This window comes from Thunnus thynnus, chromosome 8 (genome assembly GCF_963924715.1).
Source record: "Thunnus thynnus chromosome 8, fThuThy2.1, whole genome shotgun sequence".
Taxonomy (NCBI): domain Eukaryota; kingdom Metazoa; phylum Chordata; class Actinopteri; order Scombriformes; family Scombridae; genus Thunnus; species Thunnus thynnus.
In genome coordinates this window covers 20,598,988-20,619,233 of record NC_089524.1, presented here as the reverse complement: position 1 = coordinate 20,619,233, position 20,246 = coordinate 20,598,988, and the positions used below count along the sequence as shown (strand labels likewise).

The window sequence follows — 20,246 nt, the reverse complement described above, 5'->3', positions numbered from 1 at the left end:
TGTGTGTGTGTGTGTGTGTGTGTGTGTATATATATATATATATATATATATATATATATATGTATGTATATGTGTATATATATATATGTGTATATATGTATATGTATAGTCTTGTATAAATGAATGCTGCTCTCCCTTGCTGGTCTCTGCACTATAATTGCATTGCGGCTGCGCACTGACGTCAACTGGCTACGGCCTCCATTTTGCAGTAGTTTTGCAAGCTAGCTGCTCCCTTTCGCGGTGCAGCATTAGTAAATAACGTGCTTAAAGGGATTATTTCAAGCTGCAGATATATTGTTACGGACAAAACAATGGCTGACCCATCAACAGAGATGGAGGTTCCGGAGGGCGGAGAGATTCGCAAACTGTCGGAACTGAGAGTTATCGATCTGAAGGCCGAGCTGAAGAGACGAAACCTGGACACCACTGGCGTCAAGAGCGTGCTGTCGGAGCGTTTGAAAAAGGTCTTGTGAAACAACTACTCACTGAATTTGATTACTATAAGGTTTTCCCAATCATGTTAGAAGGCTGCATTTTGCATATTCTGGCTGTGCAAATGAACCCTCTCAGCCAAACGTTACATTAACGTTGCATTGACGTTGACTTACGAGGCCCGTTGACACGAACTGCTAGCTTACGTTTGCGCCAAACAGCTAAATGTTTACATATACATAGTTTTTTACATATTTTGGTGTTGGTTGTTATTTTAAACTTGTCCTGAATTGTACGTTACAGTCAATGTAAATGTATGATTGTGTTTTTGCTCCACTCTTTGTAAACAGGCAATCGAAGAAGATGGTGGAAATCCTGATGAGATTGTTGTTGCACCGGAGGCAACCCCGAAGAAAGCTACACCTAAACGGGCCGCCAAAGGTACATTTTGGACAAGACGGGTGTTGAGTGGACACCATGTTGTAACGTTACTGTAACTGTCTGTTGTGTCGCCTGTGTCCCTTTCGTTTCTGTTTCAACGAAACTACACTGATGAGTCCTCTGCTTGCTAGATGTCACCCGATACTCGGATCTCGTGGTGTTTCATGCTTGTGCGCGATCACATGAACACCATGGATGTATAATAAGACCTGGATACGACGCTGTCCGTTTTATCCAGTTTCTCCCAGCGACCACTTGCGGTATTGCAGTGAAAAATCACCCTGCTGCCCAAAATACATTTTCCCCATAAATCACCATTATATAAGAGACGTGACGTCTACAAAATTGTTGACAGGAAACCTCGAACTGCAAACAAGGTCAATTACTTCTCTTTCTATTATGAATTTTTTATCCATGAAAGTTTTATATTTGTAAAACCTTCCCCGGACCAAGAAAAGCCCTTTAAAAAGTTAGTTTGAAACCAATAGTACATGAATTGCATACTGTTTACTGGGAAATATTAAAGTATGCTAGCACTTGACTGTACGCAGGTGTAAATATCCCGCAATATAATGCAGTCATCACGACAACAACATAATAGACAACGGCGGACAGGAACCAAGGCAGCTCTGGTGTAATGTCAGTAACGCTTCAGGAAGTGACGTGATAATTACAGCTCACTGCGTCTGAAAAGATACATACAACTGTTTATTCACATGTTGAATGATAGTACACATATTGTGTATGTAGTGCACAGTATGCAATTTCGGAAGGGCTGAGCGGGGATTCACGGGCAGGGCTAGCAGGAGAAACACTACTGCACAGACTCAGTGGGCCACATACTGCAGAAGTAAACCAGGAAACTATAAACTTTTTTAGCTCATGCGCCAGGCAGCCAATTCTTATTGGACTGAATAGGCGCCATCTGGTATCCAGATCTCATAATACAACTATGATGAACATGCAGGCTTGTGATTAGAAATAACAAAATATTTCAGTGTTTGCGGGCATTATATTCACTTACCAATTAAATTACTATGTAATGTTGAGTAGCTGCCACTTTACAAGAAGCAGCTTGTTAAAAGTAAAGCAGTATAACACAACAGACATGTCTGTGTGAAGGTAATAATGCCCTGCAACAAACTCCACATTACTGAGTCTTATCATGTCAAATTTAGTCAGACTGTAAGGCAGGTGTCCTGTAAAGACAATGGTCAATTTAGAGGTTATAGTAGGTATTAAATTGTATTATGGAGTACAATGTGATGTACCCAAATGTGCAAACCTTTATAGCAAAGTATCCATCCAAATGTAACACAAATTGTAACATAATTTCCGTACAATCAGCAAAAGAAAATGCAAATTATAGCGTGTTCTTCATCGACTGCCGTTAAACAGTCTATGGTGCTAAATCTCCAGTCCAGTGCTGTTAAACCACAACAGAAAAAGAGGGGAAATTGAAATGCTGCCTGTCAAACCTCAGACGTGATGGACATATGGCATTTATGTTTGTTTCATGTATTAATTTGAGGACATCGGTTCTGACCATTTTTCGTCTCTTAAGTGGAGTGGAAGCTTGAGTGACGTTTCATTCACATGTTTTTCATGTGTGTCATGATTTATGCCCCATTTCTGGTTCCGTTGTACTTTGTTGCATTTTCTTTTTCTTCTTTTACACCAACTTTTCCACCTCCACCAGGGGTAAAAAACTTTTTTTTCCCTTAAATTTCAGGTGTTTCCACTCAAGTTATTTTTTAACTGCAAATTAATAAATGTGCATAAAAACAGATGGATCAAAACACACTTTGACAGTCACAGAACATTTTGATCTGCATTCATGTAGGACTTGTGATACACTCAATGACTTGGTCTTAACTAAAGCATACTCTCTGTTCTTTAGATACAAGGCAAGACAATGATGAACCAGAGGACAGCACTATCGAGGACGATTCCCGCGATGGCCATGTGAGTTTGAAACGTTGATTTATTTTCATATTTAACTACTGCTCTAACACAACGCTTTTGCTCCGGCTGTTACTGTTGTATTTTTTTAAAACACCTTCTCCTTTTCTTTACCAGGAGGAACTTCAGGACGAACATGAGAACATGCAGGAAATGGACATCCTTGACATGAACATCCTGGATGAGACGGAGAACGACAATGGAATACCAGCTGAGGACGATGACGACGACGAAGCTGAGAATTTTCACAGCGACGAAGAAGCAGCGATGAACGAAGAACACGACAACAGGGCTTCCGAGTCGGAAGATGAAGCAGGAGGTCCAGAGGTGAGAAACTAGACTAGAAACTTATCTGCAAATTTTTTATCTTTTAAACCGGCAAGTTTTAATGTTATTTGTATGTATTTTTATCAGATGAAGGAGTCCGAGATGGTAGATAAAGATGAATATATGATGAACTCATCAATCAATATGGTGTGTTCCCTCACAAATACTTCTCATATGTAAATCTTGTGAAACAATCATAGAAGTAAATGTCACAAACTGTTTTATTTATAAAGACATCATCTTTTTGTTTCAGGCTCAGGATCCAGAAGCAGATGACATGAGAGAAGAAACAGGTACTGTAGAGAAAGAGTTAGAAGAAGGTGTAGGTATCTTTTATAGTGTTGAGCTTGGAATGCAAACACTTTGTTTAGTTTCAAAACCAGGAAGAGAGACTGGAAGCCCAAAGGAAATTGCTGGCTTTGTGTTGAAATTTGGTTAACCATAATTCATAATTTCAGTGTTAAGATAAGTGAAGTTATCAATGATGTTGCAGTACTGAAACAGCAGTGGTTAACAATTTGACGCACACTGACAGCAATTGAATATCAAGGTCAGGGAGGTGTGAGCTGTTGCAGGTGATTGCAGTGTTTCTAGGTTGCCACTTGAAGACCAAGACAACGAAGATGCATCAGGATTCATCAGCAACCACAACTTTTTAAAGACACTGACTCAGAAATAATCTGTATATGAAACTTCTGGACTTGAGCTTGAAGTTCTGGTCAATACAAATGGACACTGGAAAAGTTAAAGGCTGAAAGAAGACGGACTGCAGCGAGCCTCTACTGCCGCATTGCTGTTCTTGTGGCTCTCTTCAGCACTGAACTCTTTGTCTGCTTTGGATCAGGTGAACAGAGTGAAGTGGTTCAACTTGAGAAATGAGCAAAAGTGTGTCCCTCTAGTTGCTTGGCTGTCCTCCAGCTTTTGGGTTCTTTTCCAGTCTCTCATTAGGGTCTACTTCATCGTTTTAATACCTAGTTCTAAGAGCACAGGCCAGTGGTCATGACGTTCCTAATCCAGGCCTTGCCAGTTCCTCGTTAACCATTGCTGTGTTTCAGAAGTGATTAAACTCTGTGCCATTCTATTCCTGTTAAATCCGTAGAAAATGACAAAGTAGCCGGGTCTTGTTTATCTGAGCCGCTTAACGAAGATCACCACCAGAGCCACGAGACGAGCCCTGAAGAAGAGCAAGCCGCAACCGCCGGAGGGGAAGACAATGTGTCCGACACTGGTGCCAAAAGCGACAAGGCCGCCTCTGGAGATGTGGAGAGCGACAAGGATGTCTCAGAGACTGACACCAAAGAGGTTGGGGACGCACAGAACGTCCCAGAAGAGACACTTGACACTGAAAAGAAAAGCTCGCAGGCTGTTAGTGTAAGCGAACAGGGCACCGGGGGCGAAACTGTTGATTCAGAAATGGGGTCTATGAAGGGTGAGGAGGATGAGAAGACAGAAGAGAAAGCTGCTGCGGATTCAGCCTCCACAGTGAAAGAGTCCTCTTCTGTAGAGGGCGATGATCAGAAAAAGAGGTTTGTTGCTTTCTGTCTACTAGAAACCAAAATGGCTATCTCTGTTGCATTGGCTCCTTTGTGCTAGCAAAATTTGGATGCTCTTTTGGAGGTAAAAAAACGTTGTTTGCATTTGTCTGTTTCCATTTCTCATCACTTACACTCACCTATCCCACTTTATTACCCATTGACAATGTAATGTATCGGAATTGTCATAGGGTATAGCTCCATTTATTCACTGTTAAATCACTGCACTATGGTACGCGATGGGTGGATCACTGTCAGTTTTGTATTATACCATAAAACACATACATATATAGATCAATATGAGGAGAGATCCCAGACGTCCTGACTGTTGTATGTTTATGGCTTTTTTTCTTTGTCTCTAGTTCTGAGGAAAAAGATGGCAAGACCGAGTCAAAAGATGAAAAGGGTGAGTTTATTAAGTGATTTCTTTCCTGCTGTGGTGTTTGTTTCAAACTCCGTGGATAAATGCTCATTAATTTATTGCGTGTTTGGGCGTAGCCGCTGGAAGTGGTGCTGCAGCAAGCAGTAGCAGGAATCTGTGGGTCAGTGGTCTCTCCTCCACTACAAGAGCGACTGATCTGAAGACCCTCTTCAGCAAATATGGCAAGGTTAGTAGCTTAAACAGACTTAAAACTTAGAGAACATTCAAATTTGATCCAAAAAAGTACTATTGATTGGAGTTATTTTCATCTCTTCCACTCCTTGTCCACCTTTACCTGCAGGTTGTTGGAGCTAAGGTGGTGACCAATGCTAAGAGTCCCGGTGCTCGCTGCTATGGCTTTGTCACCATGTCCTCCACAGAGGAGGCCACCAAGTGTATCAGCCACCTTCACAGGACTGAGCTGCATGGCAGGATGATCTCTGTGGAGCGGGTAAGTGTTAAGGGAACTTGTTAGCTGTTAGTGCGCACAGTCTTCCAGTAATTAGTCTCACCCAGATAAACACCTTATGGATCTCAGTGAATCTTCATTTCATCATTTGTGCACAGAACTCTTATTTCCTGTTATTTAAATTAACCACCTCTGTGTGCATTTTGAGTTCTGTTCAGTGTAATGGAAATGTTGTGACTAACTCGATGGATACAATCTTAATTGCACTGACATGCAGTCCTAATTAGAAACCCATATAGCAAAGAAAAAGGGTCACTGGGCACGCCATATGGCACATGCCCATTAAGTTTTGTAATGTCAGCTACATGTAAGCATTTTATTTAGGCTCTAAGGCAGCCTACCTACGAGTTATTTAACGTGTAGCAGACTGGGGAATGTGTTGTTTATTATGAACCATCTGCTATTGTTTTAGATAAAATACTGTCTAGAACAATGATGTTGGTAACTGCACTTAAATGACAGAAATAACTTCCATTGGGAAAAAAAACAAATCTCACACCTACAAAAGAGGTGGTGGTGATCACTTTCATAGTATGATATGATCAGTGTGAAATTGGAGCTCTTGTGAATAAATCATTTCAAGCTGTTTATATGTCGTAGGCTAAAAACGAGCCTGCAGGAAAGAAGCCAGCAGACAAGAATGACACCAAGAAGTCTGGCAGCGACAGGAGACACTCCACTGACTCAAAGTAAGATTCCCTACAAGCTGCCACATGTTTGACTAAAGTCTTTATTAAAAATGACCCAACAGTGTTTTCAGTCAAGTGGACCCTTGAGTATCAAGGGCTCATATATTTTCAGCATGGCTTGCAGATTTAATACTTATAGCCCCCTTTTACAGGAGGAAAAAACCAGTCATGAAACTGTTTATACATAGATCTCTTATGTCACGTTGATGTCTTTTGCAGGTCTGATGGAAAGGATGAGAAGTCTGAGGGAGAAGGAAAAGATGGCAAAGGTGAGAAAAGTGGGATTATTTCCAGCTTTTATGTATCAAGTGAACACTGGAAAATCTCTCACCTCTGTAAAACATTTACTTGTATTCTTGACAATATCAATAATGTATTTGTTTTAACAGGGCGTAACGAGAGGACTGTAGTCATGGACAAGTCCAAGGGAGAGCCCGTCATCAGCGTCAAAACCAAAAGCAAAGAACGAGTAAGTCAACATGCATATATTGAAATAGGTAAACAAACTGCTTTTGTAATATAAGATATGTAACAACTGAACAGAGACATGTTTCTGTGCGTTACTCATTTCAGTATACCCACAACTTGTTTGTGTCTGTTTGGTGTTGTCGGTAATGTTTCTACTGTTTCTTTCCTTCTTTACTTTCTCCAGAGCACAAAGAGTCGGGACCGCAAGTCACCCAGTAAGGAGAAGAAAGACATCCTGTCATTTGACCAGATCAAAGAGCAGAGGGAGAGAGAGAGGCAGAGACAACGGGAAAGGGAGATCAGAGAGGTGGAGAGACGCAGATACACGTAAGGATCATGCAAGAATTATCTGGAAACTCCGATCTCAACCCAACATAATAAGATTTAATGCAACATAACTGAAATGAATGTCGGTTTTTTTTACTTAGTTTTGGATTATTATCTTGTGGATGTTCATGGGAAATGGACACTATCAACCTACTGTCTTATCTATCTTCAAAAACAGTGAATGCAGTCAGTTACTAATTGAAAGTCTTTGCTGTTTTTTCTTCCAGTGACCGCGACCGTGATCGTGACAACCGTCCAGACCGTGAGCGGGAGAGAATCCGTCTGTTCAGGGAGAGAGAGGAGCGGAAACACTTGCTCAGGAAGAGAGACTGGCTGGAGGTACGGTCAAATCACTTATTTCTGTCAAGTGATTTCTCTGACACACTCTGCATATCCATCTGTGTTTCTGCCCACATTCTTGGAACACTTTCTCTGGTGCAAATTGCAGTCTGCTGAATACATATCTTGTTTTTATGTTTTATGTCATTTCTTGTTGTCAACCCTACTTTCTTACAAGCTGTATGTTAATAATCATAATTAACCCATGAACGGTTTCACTCACAGGCTGAGAAACAGCGCCTTGACGCAGACCGCTTGGAGCGTCAGTTCCTGGAGCGGGAAAGGGTGCGTATAGAATATGAGAGGCGGCGCGAGCAGGAGAGGATCCTGAGAGAGCGTGAGGAACTGCGACGACAGCAAGAGCAGCTACGCTATGAACAGGAGCGACGTCCCATAAAAAGGCCTTATGACTTAGACGGCAGGTAAATGATAACAAAAGATGCGCTAACAGACGCTGAACAGGATGATACAGAATGGATTTATTTCATAGCAGAGGTTCATTTCAGTAGGCTTCTTGATATTTTTAAGTGCTAGCATTAACGTTTAACAATATTAAGGGTGAGCATTTCAGTGCATCTGTTTGTCTTGTAGATTGTATATCAACTAGATGCAGCTCATTGGATGAACTTCATTCTGGATGTTGTTGCTCGCTCTTTTTTTTTTTAGGAAAGATGACTGGCCTGATAAGCGCATGGCCATGGATGACCGATATGGCCGTTCAGACTTCGGTCGACAGGAACGTTACCAGGACTTTGACCACAGGGACCGGGGACGTTACCAAGACGACATGTTGATGGACAGGCGAGACAACGCTCGAGGCATTGGCGCAGACAGAGATGGCCAGGTAAGAGACGTGATGAAACCTGTGAATGTTTGCAGTGCAGATTTGATGCAACGGCACAGGAACACAGTGTGAGAGTTTTAACTGTCTGTTGTCTCTTCTTGCAGCATTTTTCTGACAGGTCAGACAGACACGGCAGAGATGGCCGAGACTCGTGGGCTGGAGGCTACGACAAGCGCATCAACCCCAGGTGAGCATCACTCTGAGCTTGAACTGGCATCAGTTCAAGCTAAATAAAAAACCTAAGTAGAGTCCAGTACCAAATCTTTTTGCTGAAGGGGGGAGAAATGTGAAAAATACTTATTTGATTTCTTTTCTTTTCTTTTCTTTTTTTAGGGAAGGAGGTCGAGACTGGGACTCTGGCCGGAAGATGGACGGAGACAGAGCATGGCAAAGTACGAACACTTGTGCTTTATATTAAAATGACTTAACTGCTAGCTGCAAATGCCACAAATATAACAGCAGGCTCAAAGAAAATTGTGTAATGTGTTCTGAAGCTACATATAATTGGTATCCTGTTTAACGGTAACATGTAGAGCTATGACTATTGCTCTTTGGTGTGTCTGATGTTTTGCTCCTCCGTTCTAGGTAGAGACGGTGCTATACCAGGCCAGAGCCACATAGCGCGTGGAGGAATGGCAGGGTGAGCTGGATTTAAGTTTGATTTTTGATTTTATCCCTCTTAAAGAGCATGCCACTGTATTTGTTGTAACGGTGTCACTCATTATGTGTTTTTGTGTTTTCTGTCACCAGCCGTGGAGGTTACATGAACACAGGAACATCTCAGTCTCTCTCTGGAGCTCTTAACAGACAGAACCAGCTGATGCAGGGCGGCGGGCTGCAAGGTGGAGCCTTTGGTCGACGCTACTGATGTTTCTGTCAATAGACAACACTGGGACTGTTTGAGGAGGTCACATCAGGAAGGGTGTGACCATCTTGTTTTGTACAAAAAAAACAAATCTTATCAGGAATTCTTTTTTCGCACAATTCCTATCCATTTTTGCAATTCTTATGGAGACCCTTGTTTTCCTGGTCACTTCTCCTTTTTTGTGATATAGTGATCACCTGTCTTGTGTTTCTCATTCAGTCCTACCTGCCTTGCCTGTATAACACGACTGTCTGCTTACAAGAATGTGTTGTATATGCGGGCTGACCTGTGATGGAGTCACATCAGAGCTTTGTGCTGTAATTTCAAATGTTTTATAGACACCTGGATGGACCTAACCTCACCAGTCTCCTTGCTGTATCCCAGTCTGTGTCTGAACATTTTGGAAGTTCTCCACTCTGTAATGTATGTAAGCCCCTCGTTGGCCAGTCAGATGTTCGACGGAGCAGAGATCTTTCATCTGCTTCTTGTAATTAATTTGTTATGAGTTTCAGGCTACTTTTTTGACGTTATTCTCTTGGAAACACGGATGGTTGGTGAAATTTCCCTGCCGAAGGAAAGGTTTTTAAATTAAATGTTACATTCTGATAACCCATGCTTGTAAGACCTTTTTTTAGTATTTCAAACCAAACTCTTTTGTACATAGTAGTGCTTTGATTTGTGTGAATGTTAGATTATGATAAATGGGCCAGGAATCTGTTGACTAAGATCTTGTAACTCAAATGTGTTTTTAGGTTTGTTCATAAAATGGTTTTATTTTGTCCTCATGTTGACACTGTTTGGTTTCTTTGAATGCCAGTTCAGTTCAGCAGCAGAGAAAACCAGCTGCTCTATTGGTCTCTATTGGAGCTTAATTTGTAAAATACACAAAAAAAAATTTCCTTCAACAAATAAAACATTTTTCATCTTTTTGCAGTGGTGCAACTGAATCAAAATTTCCCTTGTTCTATTTTTAAAACACATTTTCTGAAGTCAATTTAAGAGTGTAACATTGTGTATTTATTAGAATTCATACAACAAAATTACAGTACATGAGGTGGCATAATATTATAACAGCCATTAGTTTTGCTTCCTATTGTACCACAATTTCTTGTAAAGAAATGTTATAGCATAAATATTCTTGGATCATGCACTAAGCCAGGCCCTTTGTCTCAGTGTTGGTGATTTAACTTTGCATTACCAGTTCGGTTACCTGAATGTTTCTTGCTTATTAGTTCAAACTGTGTTAGAGTCCAGATTTAGTAGTGAACACTGCACAATTGACATTTTGTTTGTGCTCTGCAAACAAATGGTTAAAGATCCCCTCCAGACATGTTTGAAGATGTATTTAAAATACTCTACTTTGAATAATAATTTTTGTTTTTCCACAAAAGAAGTTAAATGATTGAAATGATGATGAAAATGTTTAAATCCTTAAAATGACATCTTCTCACTCATTAGAAATTCCAGAAACTATAAATATGCAAATATGTTCATTTCAGAAGTTTAACAGTGGGACACAAGATGTCTCCTACTTCACTGTAAAGTCCATTCTCACTGTTTGTGCACTGGGGGCTTCAAGTTTCCACATCACACTCGTATAAACTGAATATTGGATCAGGATTGGCTATCAAAACTAGTTGTGATGTCACAAATCATGCTTGTAGGCCCACCCCTTAAAATCAGATTTTCAATGAGCACAGAGAAACTTTCCACTTTCATAGATGAAAGTGAAAACAGACTTCCGGTGTTAGACTCTGCACATACAGTATTCTGCACAGTGAGGCTCAAACACCCAGCTCTAGGAACAAGAAGCGAAACACATTTTTGACTGTAGGGGGACTTCCAAATTATCCTGCATCAAAAATGTTAAATCCTACTGAGCTTTTTGAAAAAATGTGCTGCGGGATTAATCCTTTCATAAACAGCCAGCCAATCAGAGCCAACTGACATACCACATCATACTCCACATGTCCAAGAATCTGCCATACATCTTAAAATGATAAGCATCTGTTGAGTTACTGTAAAGTATGTTTTAAACATGGTACCATCTAGCCACCATGACTCCATCAAAGAGTGAGGATTGTGGATTTTGCCCCCCGTTTCTTGCATTAAAATTTAGGAAAATGGAAGAAAAATTACAGCAACCAGTAATATGTTTGTAGCGTTTTAAGACAGACTTGAAAAATATATTAACCTTTCCTTTAATAACTAAACTACAAAACTCCTATAATCCTGTCACCTTTTCCAGCAGTACTAACCACACACAGTGGATTTTGCACTGTGGTGCCTTGAAACTTTTCCAAATGGCAGAGGGAGTGTTACTCGACTTGAAATCCATCAAGGAGGGATGTGTATATATATATATAAACAGTTTGACCTCCAGCCTAGACTGAAGAAATGAGGTGAGAAGCTAATGTCTGCAATTGCAAACCCCCCATGGGTGGCCTAGGAGGATGAGTTGAGGACAAGTTGTATGTCAACTCTCCTCCTAGGTCACCTCATATAACATTCTCATTACAGAATAGCACATCATACATGTAATCCAGGATTACATACTGTATATTTATCTGCAACAGGAAATGATTTTGACAGTAGGCGTTTTGATCTTTGTATTCAGATCATGAGTAAACCTACAGTCAGTTTTGGCTTAAAATATTATTTCTAGATATAACTCCTTCATCTGTATGCAACGTCCTTGAGTCTTATCTATGACTGGCTCCAAGTTCCTTTTTCTAGAAATGGAGTTCCTCTCTTTCCCAAAATACTTGCCTCTGAAGATCATGTGTCATTAAGCATTATTCACAGGATGATGCAGACCGCATATCATCGGGGAAGTACACATAATCATACTGTAAACTTCTTGAATGGTCAAGAGTAAGCATTATATTCCTTTAATTAGCTCTTGTACTGGAGTATAACAGGTATAAACCACGACATGTGTCAATATCCCCTTAAAAATGTGTCAGTGGATCTCAAAGGTTTAGCTTTGACGACATGATTAGTTTGCTTGTTAGTGAGATTTGTGAAAGACTTGTTCATGGTCATTAATAACTCAAGATTACAGCAATAATGTGAATTCTATATTACATTATATAATATCAAGTATTGTTGTATTTGAAAGGTATTTAAAAGAAGTGTGTGTGATTACTATTGCAACAACACATCATCAGTAGGGTAAAACTAACCTGTCTCACGACAGTCTATCTATAATATCTGCCAAACATGTTTAAAAGCAGCTTTTTTGCACATTTCTTTCATATATTGACTGGTGAACAAAATTTCAGTCAAAAAATAATATTAAAGTTTTTTTGGCAATGTAGCTGACCCCCCTCTTCATTTAAAACCTTCAGGTCTGCAGCTAACTTGCAGCTGAAGCAAAAAAAAAAAACATGGTTCATATGTGAACATTTGTCAGTTTGCAACAATGCCAACCCTAACATGCATCCACCCCACGATGCCGTTTCAGGAAGAAACACATCAAACAACAAAAGGAAATTTCAACCATAGTGCCACAAATCCTAAAATCCACGTTAACTTCTGTCATTTTTCTTTTTGTCCACTAGGGGGTGTCCTAAACTCATAAATAGAAGTTTAAAGCTGGTAATTTCTGTTTGTATTTTAGGCATGAGGTTGATGTTGTTATGCTTATTAACTGGCCCTGAGTGACAATGTTTTGCATCCATGAGGATATGAATGACAGAGCAGGGCTACTTAACCAAAGTAGAAAAGAAAAGGAGACAGAAGACAGGGGCATAGAGGACATGATTTGTGGGTGAGATGATGTTGGAGTTGGGAAAAAATCAGGCCTTTATCCACCAGCATCCCTGTAGCGGTTTGCCTTTTTTCTCTTTCCTCTTGTCCCGATTGACCGCTCCACAACTACAAATAGTCCACCAGATGTAGAATGAAAAGCTTAAAGTCAACATAACCACGACCACTGGGGAGAGGAGAACACAGAGTCTGAGCTAGAGAAGGTCGCAGACACCTCACCTGGACACACACAGACACACACACGAAGGCAGACAAATGTGCATGCAGGCACCCGTTCACACACTCACACCGAGTTCAATGTACAAGGAATGCACACACACATACGGACACACATACCACTGATCCTCGGTGTCACCCCATGCTGTGCAACATCATTTACCCAGATTCTTGGCCTTTGCTAAAATGACTGTGTTTGTTTTCTCTGATGTCTGTCCTGATGAGTCGTCTAACTGAGCTGTCTCTCGTTCTTTCTTCCACTGTATACCAATATCTATGTCTATTACACAGAAACACAAGCTCATTGCATGTAGCTGCAAATAAAAATGTAGTGTAACATTTAGCATCTTATTATTTTATAAACAAGGGTTTCCTCCCTGTTCATGCTCATATGAAGAACAATAGCAGGTGATGTGATGACTACAGCAGCCAGAGCGTCGCCCTTGCCGTGCACGTGAGAAACAGACAAACATGGTGGGATTCACATCACATCACACAGCAGGTTGTCAGTATGGTCAACTCTCTTTAGCAGTGGAAGCATTTGGGAGTGTGAGGTGGCGCAGGAGGGGTGCTGAGGCAGGGCTGTATGTGTGTGGTGCACGTTGTTTGATGATACACTCATGTACACAAGTTCTTCTGGATGTTAGTCTGCAAGGCATCAGACCTGAGGCCACCACAGGCGCATCCACCAGGACCTTCCTTGGACAACTGAGAGAAAAACAAAGCTGAGACAACATGCTTAGCGTGTTTCAACAGAACTGAAGCTCAGAGCAACAGCTTGTCCTGCAGGGAGGAGACAGATCTTCAATGTTAAAAAAAAGCAAAAGAGATAGATGGAAATAAATAGTGTGTCTAGATAGATGTGTGGTCTTAGTTCTTTTCACCCTTTCTGTGTTTAAGAATGTCTTCACCAAATGGCTGTCTGCAAGCAAAAATATAAAATACACAGTCCATCTCTAGGCGTAATCTCATTACAATCATTTTTCTTAAATCTGCATCTAGTTTGACATCAGAGATACAGGACAACATGGACAATGAGGCAAATCCTTCATCTAGAGGAGGACTGCGGTGTTGAAACAACAGGCTTCTCACAGTCATCCAAGCATAACAACCGGACTTCATGCCAGGCTGCTGGGGAGCGGCATGGGAGGAATGATGCAAACCATGTTTCCTCCCTGCCAAAGACATCAATCTCAGGCAGCAGCCAGGCTGATGAAAAGGGAGCAAAGGCCGGACCTGAGCCAAGCCGGGCCATCAAAGTCTGAGACCTCATCATGGGGTGGATACAAGTGGAACAGATCAAGCCTGTAGTTTACTCCTCAGATTAAGCTTCTGTCAGCAGGGATGGAGGAGGAATGAACATGTCTGATGCAAGAGAGACATTATATTTTGCAGTTTATACTCAGATAAAATTGATTGCGACATAATTCAAACAATTTAAATAGGAACTGAAATGAACATAGCAAGAAATACATGCCCAACCGCATGTTGCCCAGATGCTGGCATCTTCTGGAGCAGCTGAAATAAAGTGGTTATGAAATCTTTTTTTTATTTCTCCTGAGTTACATTAGTGATATGAGACAGTCCAGCCAGACCAGACTGGTGCTGACTGCTGCATACACAGCGACCCCAGAGTCTCCCTGAGCTGACTGAACACCAGCATGACCAGCTGCCTTCATGGGTAAAACATAGGACGCATTCAAGCTTCTGGTCTGCTGCATTCCTCTTAGATAAACCATCGACACACATATGCACCACTGCTTATGTAATGTACATATGTGAAAATGTGGCTTTCGGTGAGAACATGGAAAACCAGCGGGAAACTTTACTGAGCAGATGGTTACTGGAGTCTGTGCTGTGCTCAGCCCGTATACACATAGTATGCATGTGTACTTTATGTGTGCGGATCACTTTCAGGACTCTTTGTGTGCGCTTGTATGCATCCGTAGCAAATGTGTGAATAAGTGTAGGCATTTGTGTAATGGATACAGTGCTTCACATGGAAGATCTGTATGATGTGTCTCTGACCTGACTTATAGAGGACACACAGCAACAGATGTACTCATAAGTTCCTCTGTGTGTGTGTGTGTGTGTGTGTGTGGTTGCACAGTATTGTAAATAATATTAGTGTGAAGACAGAATCAGTTGTTTGCATCATGAGGGAAAATGTAGTTGCTATTCATGCTCCTTCCTCTGTACATACTGTATGTACAGTACATGCATGTACACAAATATACATACACACTCATACATAGCTGCTTTTTTTGTGCACACGCTTATGTAACTGGCAGACAAAATGTCCTTATGAGCTATATAAGAGTTTGGCATCTGTTTCATATACTGTATATCTATATATATATTATACACACACACATATATATATATATATGTATACATGTCAAAGGTGATATTGGAGAAGGCTGGTGTTCCTGGCTTCCTACTGATCCCATGAGGTCACCCCCAGCATACATCCAGCTCCCACATAGTGTTGGCAGAGTAAAATGCACTGCAGCCTCCTTGCTGAGATCACTTTGCTGGGTTTGATAGAGGGGGAAAACAAGGCCCACAGATGTGATTTCATCTGCATCATCTCGCTCGAGAAAACTTTCAAGAATCACATGCAGTATCAGTCAAAAGTTTGGATGCACCCTCCCATTCTCTTGAATGAGAAAAGTGTGTCCAAACTTTTGACTGGTACTGTATGTCTAATAAAACAGAAATAAAGGTAGTTAGTTTGGACATTTCTGTACATATTGCATCATGTGTATCAAGATAATAACACCGGACTCTGCTGTCAGCTCATAATGTCTGATTTCAGAATTCCACAGAATCACTGACTCAGTTTGTTTTCCTCCAGCAAAGCTCTGTGTTTGTAGCGGTTGGGGCTGACTTACTTACTTACTTACTGGAGAGTGAGGACTGAAAGGTTCATCAGAAAGACACAAGCAGTTTACAGTGTGCAGTGGATACAAACAAGAGCCACACTCAGTGTATTTTAGATACAAACTTTTTAATGTCCTGTGCAGATTCACACACACACATCATACATCAACCAGTTTCCTCGTTAAACTGCCGGCACAAGCGTGCAACACAACCTCTTCATGTCACCTTTGAATAGAAGAATAAAATATCACCCTCCACACACACGCCTCCTCCTTGAGTCTTTGCTCTTTTATGACCTTGTGTGTCTTTACTAAGAGACTCGTAAAAAGACTGAACTCCCACTGAGGAGCCTTTCTTTCATTTTGTCCTGCCTTGCAAATCTTTTCCCCTCTTTTAATGGACTTCTGAATGGGCAAATTATGGCTACAATCCACTAATTAGAGCCTTTATGTTTAGCTTTCATGCCACGGGTAAAATGTGAAATGACCCTTATTGATGGTAATTCATGAGTTTCTCTACCATTATTTACTCTCTCCAGCTGGCTTCAAGATCCCAACAGAATTTCCCGAAGGTCTTTTTCATCTCCTGTTGCGTCTGGACGGCGATGGCAATGAAAGAGAGTGGAAATAGTCAGATAATAGAGAACGCAGTGAAATGACAAAACAATGAGAGCATGGCCTTGCACATGCAGCACTGTGTTCTGCATGGAGTGAAGAAGTTAGATATATACTGTATGTACTGTATGCACACATACCGCCACACTGTACACATTAATGAGGGGATGGTGGAGATGACAAATCATGAAAAGAGGCAGAAGAAGAGAGAAGAAAACAGTTTAAGAAAGAAAGGAAAAGATGAAGGTGCAACCCCAGATCAAGATCAAGCCACATTACCATTAAAGATCCACAGAAAACATATACTGTCTCCTGGCTGTGGATGTAATGCCTCATTTAGTGTGTAGGTCAGCCTGAGCCACATACTGTACACACATGGTGTAACCTCTCTGAAACACAAGGGGCCCCTGCAAATTTGCTCCTCAGGAATATTTATGCTGCATCGTCCTGTGAAACCGAATCCCTCTTTTCCGTTTTTCCTAGAATCAGCCTCCTCGGTGAGTCATCAGAATGGACGTTTATATCAAGGGTTTCACCATTCAGGGGAGTGTGAGAGCGAGTGTGAGCTTAAACATACGTTTATGAGCTTTGTGGCTCACTGTGTGTGATTTTGTGTGGCGCATCAGTGACTCTATGTTGTTATGATTAGGATTGACGTTACAACTGTGACTACACCTGCATAGAGTGTTTTCTACAGTGCTCTGCTCTTTTTAAATCCTGTAAACACGTGTAAACACTGGACACCTGGCAGACGAGAAAGAAAGAGACACAGATAGGGAGACAGATGGAGTGTATTTATCACCAATTTAAATATTTGCAATAATTTCTGCAGCTCCACGTGAACCTTAAACAGCCATAAAGAGCCTCCCAGCAGATTCATAGAAGTAGTCTGTGGAGCTCAACGCTGTTTGCACTCAACATATCGTAACCGCTCTGCGCTTTCACAGGCTGCAGCCAACATAATCTGTCAGAACTGCAAACAGGAATGTGAAACAAATGCCTTTAGGTTTATGGTTCAGATGAAAAAGCAGCAACAGCAGGAAAGGGAAGGAATTCCTCCCCAGCAGGAAATCTATGTTCTCTCTGCAGTGATCTTTTAATTTCCTCAGCAGATCTGAGGGTCAAAGCCAAACTAATTTGAGTGCAGAGGGACTGAATGACATTAAACTGGGACATAGCGGATCTGCATGCAGGCCAAAACACTAGAGGCAGTTTTGGACCATGTGTCTGTATACCTGTCTGTTATTCTCAACTTTTTAACTTGCTCCATTCCTTCTCTCGAACTCTCTTGCTGATAATTCCACCAAGTATTAAACAACTTCCAAACGGAGATTTACTCTGCATTTCCTCTGGAAGAACTCCTCTTCCATGAAGCTATACGTCATTTCCACAGTGTTGCCTAGCTGGGCGTATCTCATACAGGATATTTAACAGTCACGCTCAAGCATCTCTGCCCTGTCGTTGATCGTTGTTGGTGTCCCTTGGGGTCGAGTACTGAGACCGCAGTGCATGCTGAGATCACAGACTGAGGGATGGGCGTCGCTCTTTTCTCTAATCACTGGGTTGGGCCTGCTGGTCTGGCTATAAGCATCACCTTCCTGACAATCACTGGCACACACACACATATATACAGATATATCTAAACATACTATTTTTAGAAAATGCAAATGTGTTGGTTACTGAGGGAAACACTTTCAGGGTCTTTAATGAAGGAAAGTGAATCAGTTTCTTTATTTTTCCTTTATCCTTCCAAACTCAGTGTCCGTCACTGCACTCCAAATATGAGGAAGAACGTTAGAGTTGTCTTTCTCGCTTTTTCTGCAGGGTTTTAGCTACAACATCTGCTTACAGTAACATTTGCCCATAGTGTCCCTCTGTAAATCAAGACAATGTAGGAAACAAAGGAAACAACATGGCCTTCCCTCTGAGTCATGTGATATCTTAAGCCAAATCTCATTTAGCGTGTCCGATTTAGAAAAATATTTCCGTAGATTAAGATAGTAGGGGGGCATGCTTCACGTTTAAAAACATGGATATTTTATCCTTTAATATCAAATGTGGTATGAGGGTGCTGACACCAGAGAACATACAACAATATTATCATGGAACAATATCTGGGCTATAAGTCTGTTTTTCACCCTCTGAGAGATAACAGAGGTATAACTTGTTTCCATGCAGTTGTTTTGGCATGAAAATCAATTCAATTATTTTTTATTTTAAAAGGATGCACATTAATCAACATTCAAACAGATGTAAATGTACCCGAGTTAGCCAAAAGACTAGTTTTCATTGGCAGCCTTCTTGCCTGATGTTGTTTGGCATCCAAGAATAATAAAAATGATATAATATACATCATTACAAAACTCAAACACATGATCTCAGACACATATCTATTCTTATCCTATGCATGTTTTTGATTTCTTCACTGCCCCCAAGTGTCACAAAACAGTTTAATTGCCACCATAAAGAACACACTATGTCTAAACATCTTGTTTTCATTTTACATGACATGATATGTAACAGGAATGTGTTTTTCTTTATTTTTCTTTAAGTCTTAAAACGTTCAAGCTTCCTTTTTTTTATACAACGAGACAGCATAAGACAAAGCACTGTGGTATTGTTTTTTATCCCGCTATGCTTTATCATTGTTTCTGAAATGTAGACTGCTCACCAGTGGTGAACCAATGGGAGAGGGAACTTGGTATCACTCCCCACACTGCTCACAAGCTCTGTCTGAGATACTCACATCTGTCCCGGCCTCTGACAGGTGACTCAATAAAATCAACTCGTTTAAATGTCATGTAATAAACTTCAAAGATAAGTCAAGTCAACAGCCCAATATCACATTAAAAAATTTGCTTCAGGGGGCTTTAAAATCTGTGCAGCAAAACAGCATCCTCTATCCAAAGACCCTTGATTCGGCTAAGAGAAAACTCCCTAAAAAAACCTTTAATGGGAAAAAATGGAAGAAAACTTATTTATTATCATTAGACACCTACTGTGAGTGGCCTGCATTGTTATATTCTGAAAGATAAGTAATTTAAATAATAGATTTCATCCAATCTGATGAATTTGAACACCTTCATCTCTGTATTCACTGGATATGATACAATATAATATCTTTGTTGTCCTGCGAACATCATACATCTCCAAAACAGATTTGTTTTCAGCTTTGTGGCAATGCATTCTAAATGGTTTTTAAATAGTTTATTTATCTTTAAGAGAAGGATTTTAATCCACCTTTACACAGACCTGCAGGACTTCATCCAAATCTGGAGATACATGGCTTTCATTGGACAGTGATTGACTCAAAATGTGATAACGCTAATCGTGTGTGATGACACTAATTCTGGCTTTTTTTCCCGTCATTTATCTTCATAATTATGGATCATAACATTAATTTCACAAAGAATATGTACATTTCTCCACAATTTCGCAAAAACCAAATCACTTGTAAACTGATGTTAAACATTGATGGTAATTAAAGTTATTTGCGCTGCAGTCAGTCAGTCGGCTCCCCTTTGTGGAAGATTGTGAATGATTTCCTCACGATGATTCAGAGCTAGGACAAAGTTTAAACTCCGCCCTCTAACCTCCAACCAATCACGTGTAAATATTCAAATGAGCCACCCATAAAGATGACTTG

At 40.7% G+C, this 20,246-nt stretch overlaps 1 protein-coding gene across 1 annotated transcript; it reads left to right on the top strand.

Moving 5' to 3' along the window:
* The first annotated feature begins 177 nt into the window (after positions 1-177).
* Positions 178-10,045, top strand: safb (scaffold attachment factor B). The gene is made up of 21 exons (XM_067597060.1): positions 178-464; positions 783-873; positions 2,774-2,838; positions 2,953-3,162; positions 3,250-3,309; positions 3,416-3,455; positions 4,262-4,688; positions 5,057-5,100; positions 5,193-5,302; positions 5,417-5,566; positions 6,185-6,273; positions 6,493-6,542; positions 6,663-6,742; positions 6,926-7,068; positions 7,296-7,407; positions 7,633-7,829; positions 8,074-8,251; positions 8,356-8,438; positions 8,585-8,643; positions 8,837-8,891; positions 9,002-10,045. Exons 1-21 carry the CDS (start codon positions 312-314, stop codon positions 9,117-9,119), a joined length of 2,514 nt encoding a protein of 837 aa, XP_067453161.1. The 5' UTR covers positions 178-311; the 3' UTR covers positions 9,120-10,045.
* The last annotated feature ends 10,201 nt before the right edge of the window (positions 10,046-20,246 follow it).

Coding starts and splice junctions, on each gene's coding strand:
- safb (XM_067597060.1), top strand. CDS start 312: ATGGCTGACCCATCAACAGAGATGGAGGTTCCGGAGGGCGGAGAGATT. Junction 7,830..8,073: donor CCTTATGACTTAGACGGCAG/GTAAATGATAAC, acceptor TTTTTTTTTTAG/GAAAGATGACTGGCCTGATA. Junction 8,252..8,355: donor GCGCAGACAGAGATGGCCAG/GTAAGAGACGTG, acceptor CTCTTCTTGCAG/CATTTTTCTGACAGGTCAGA.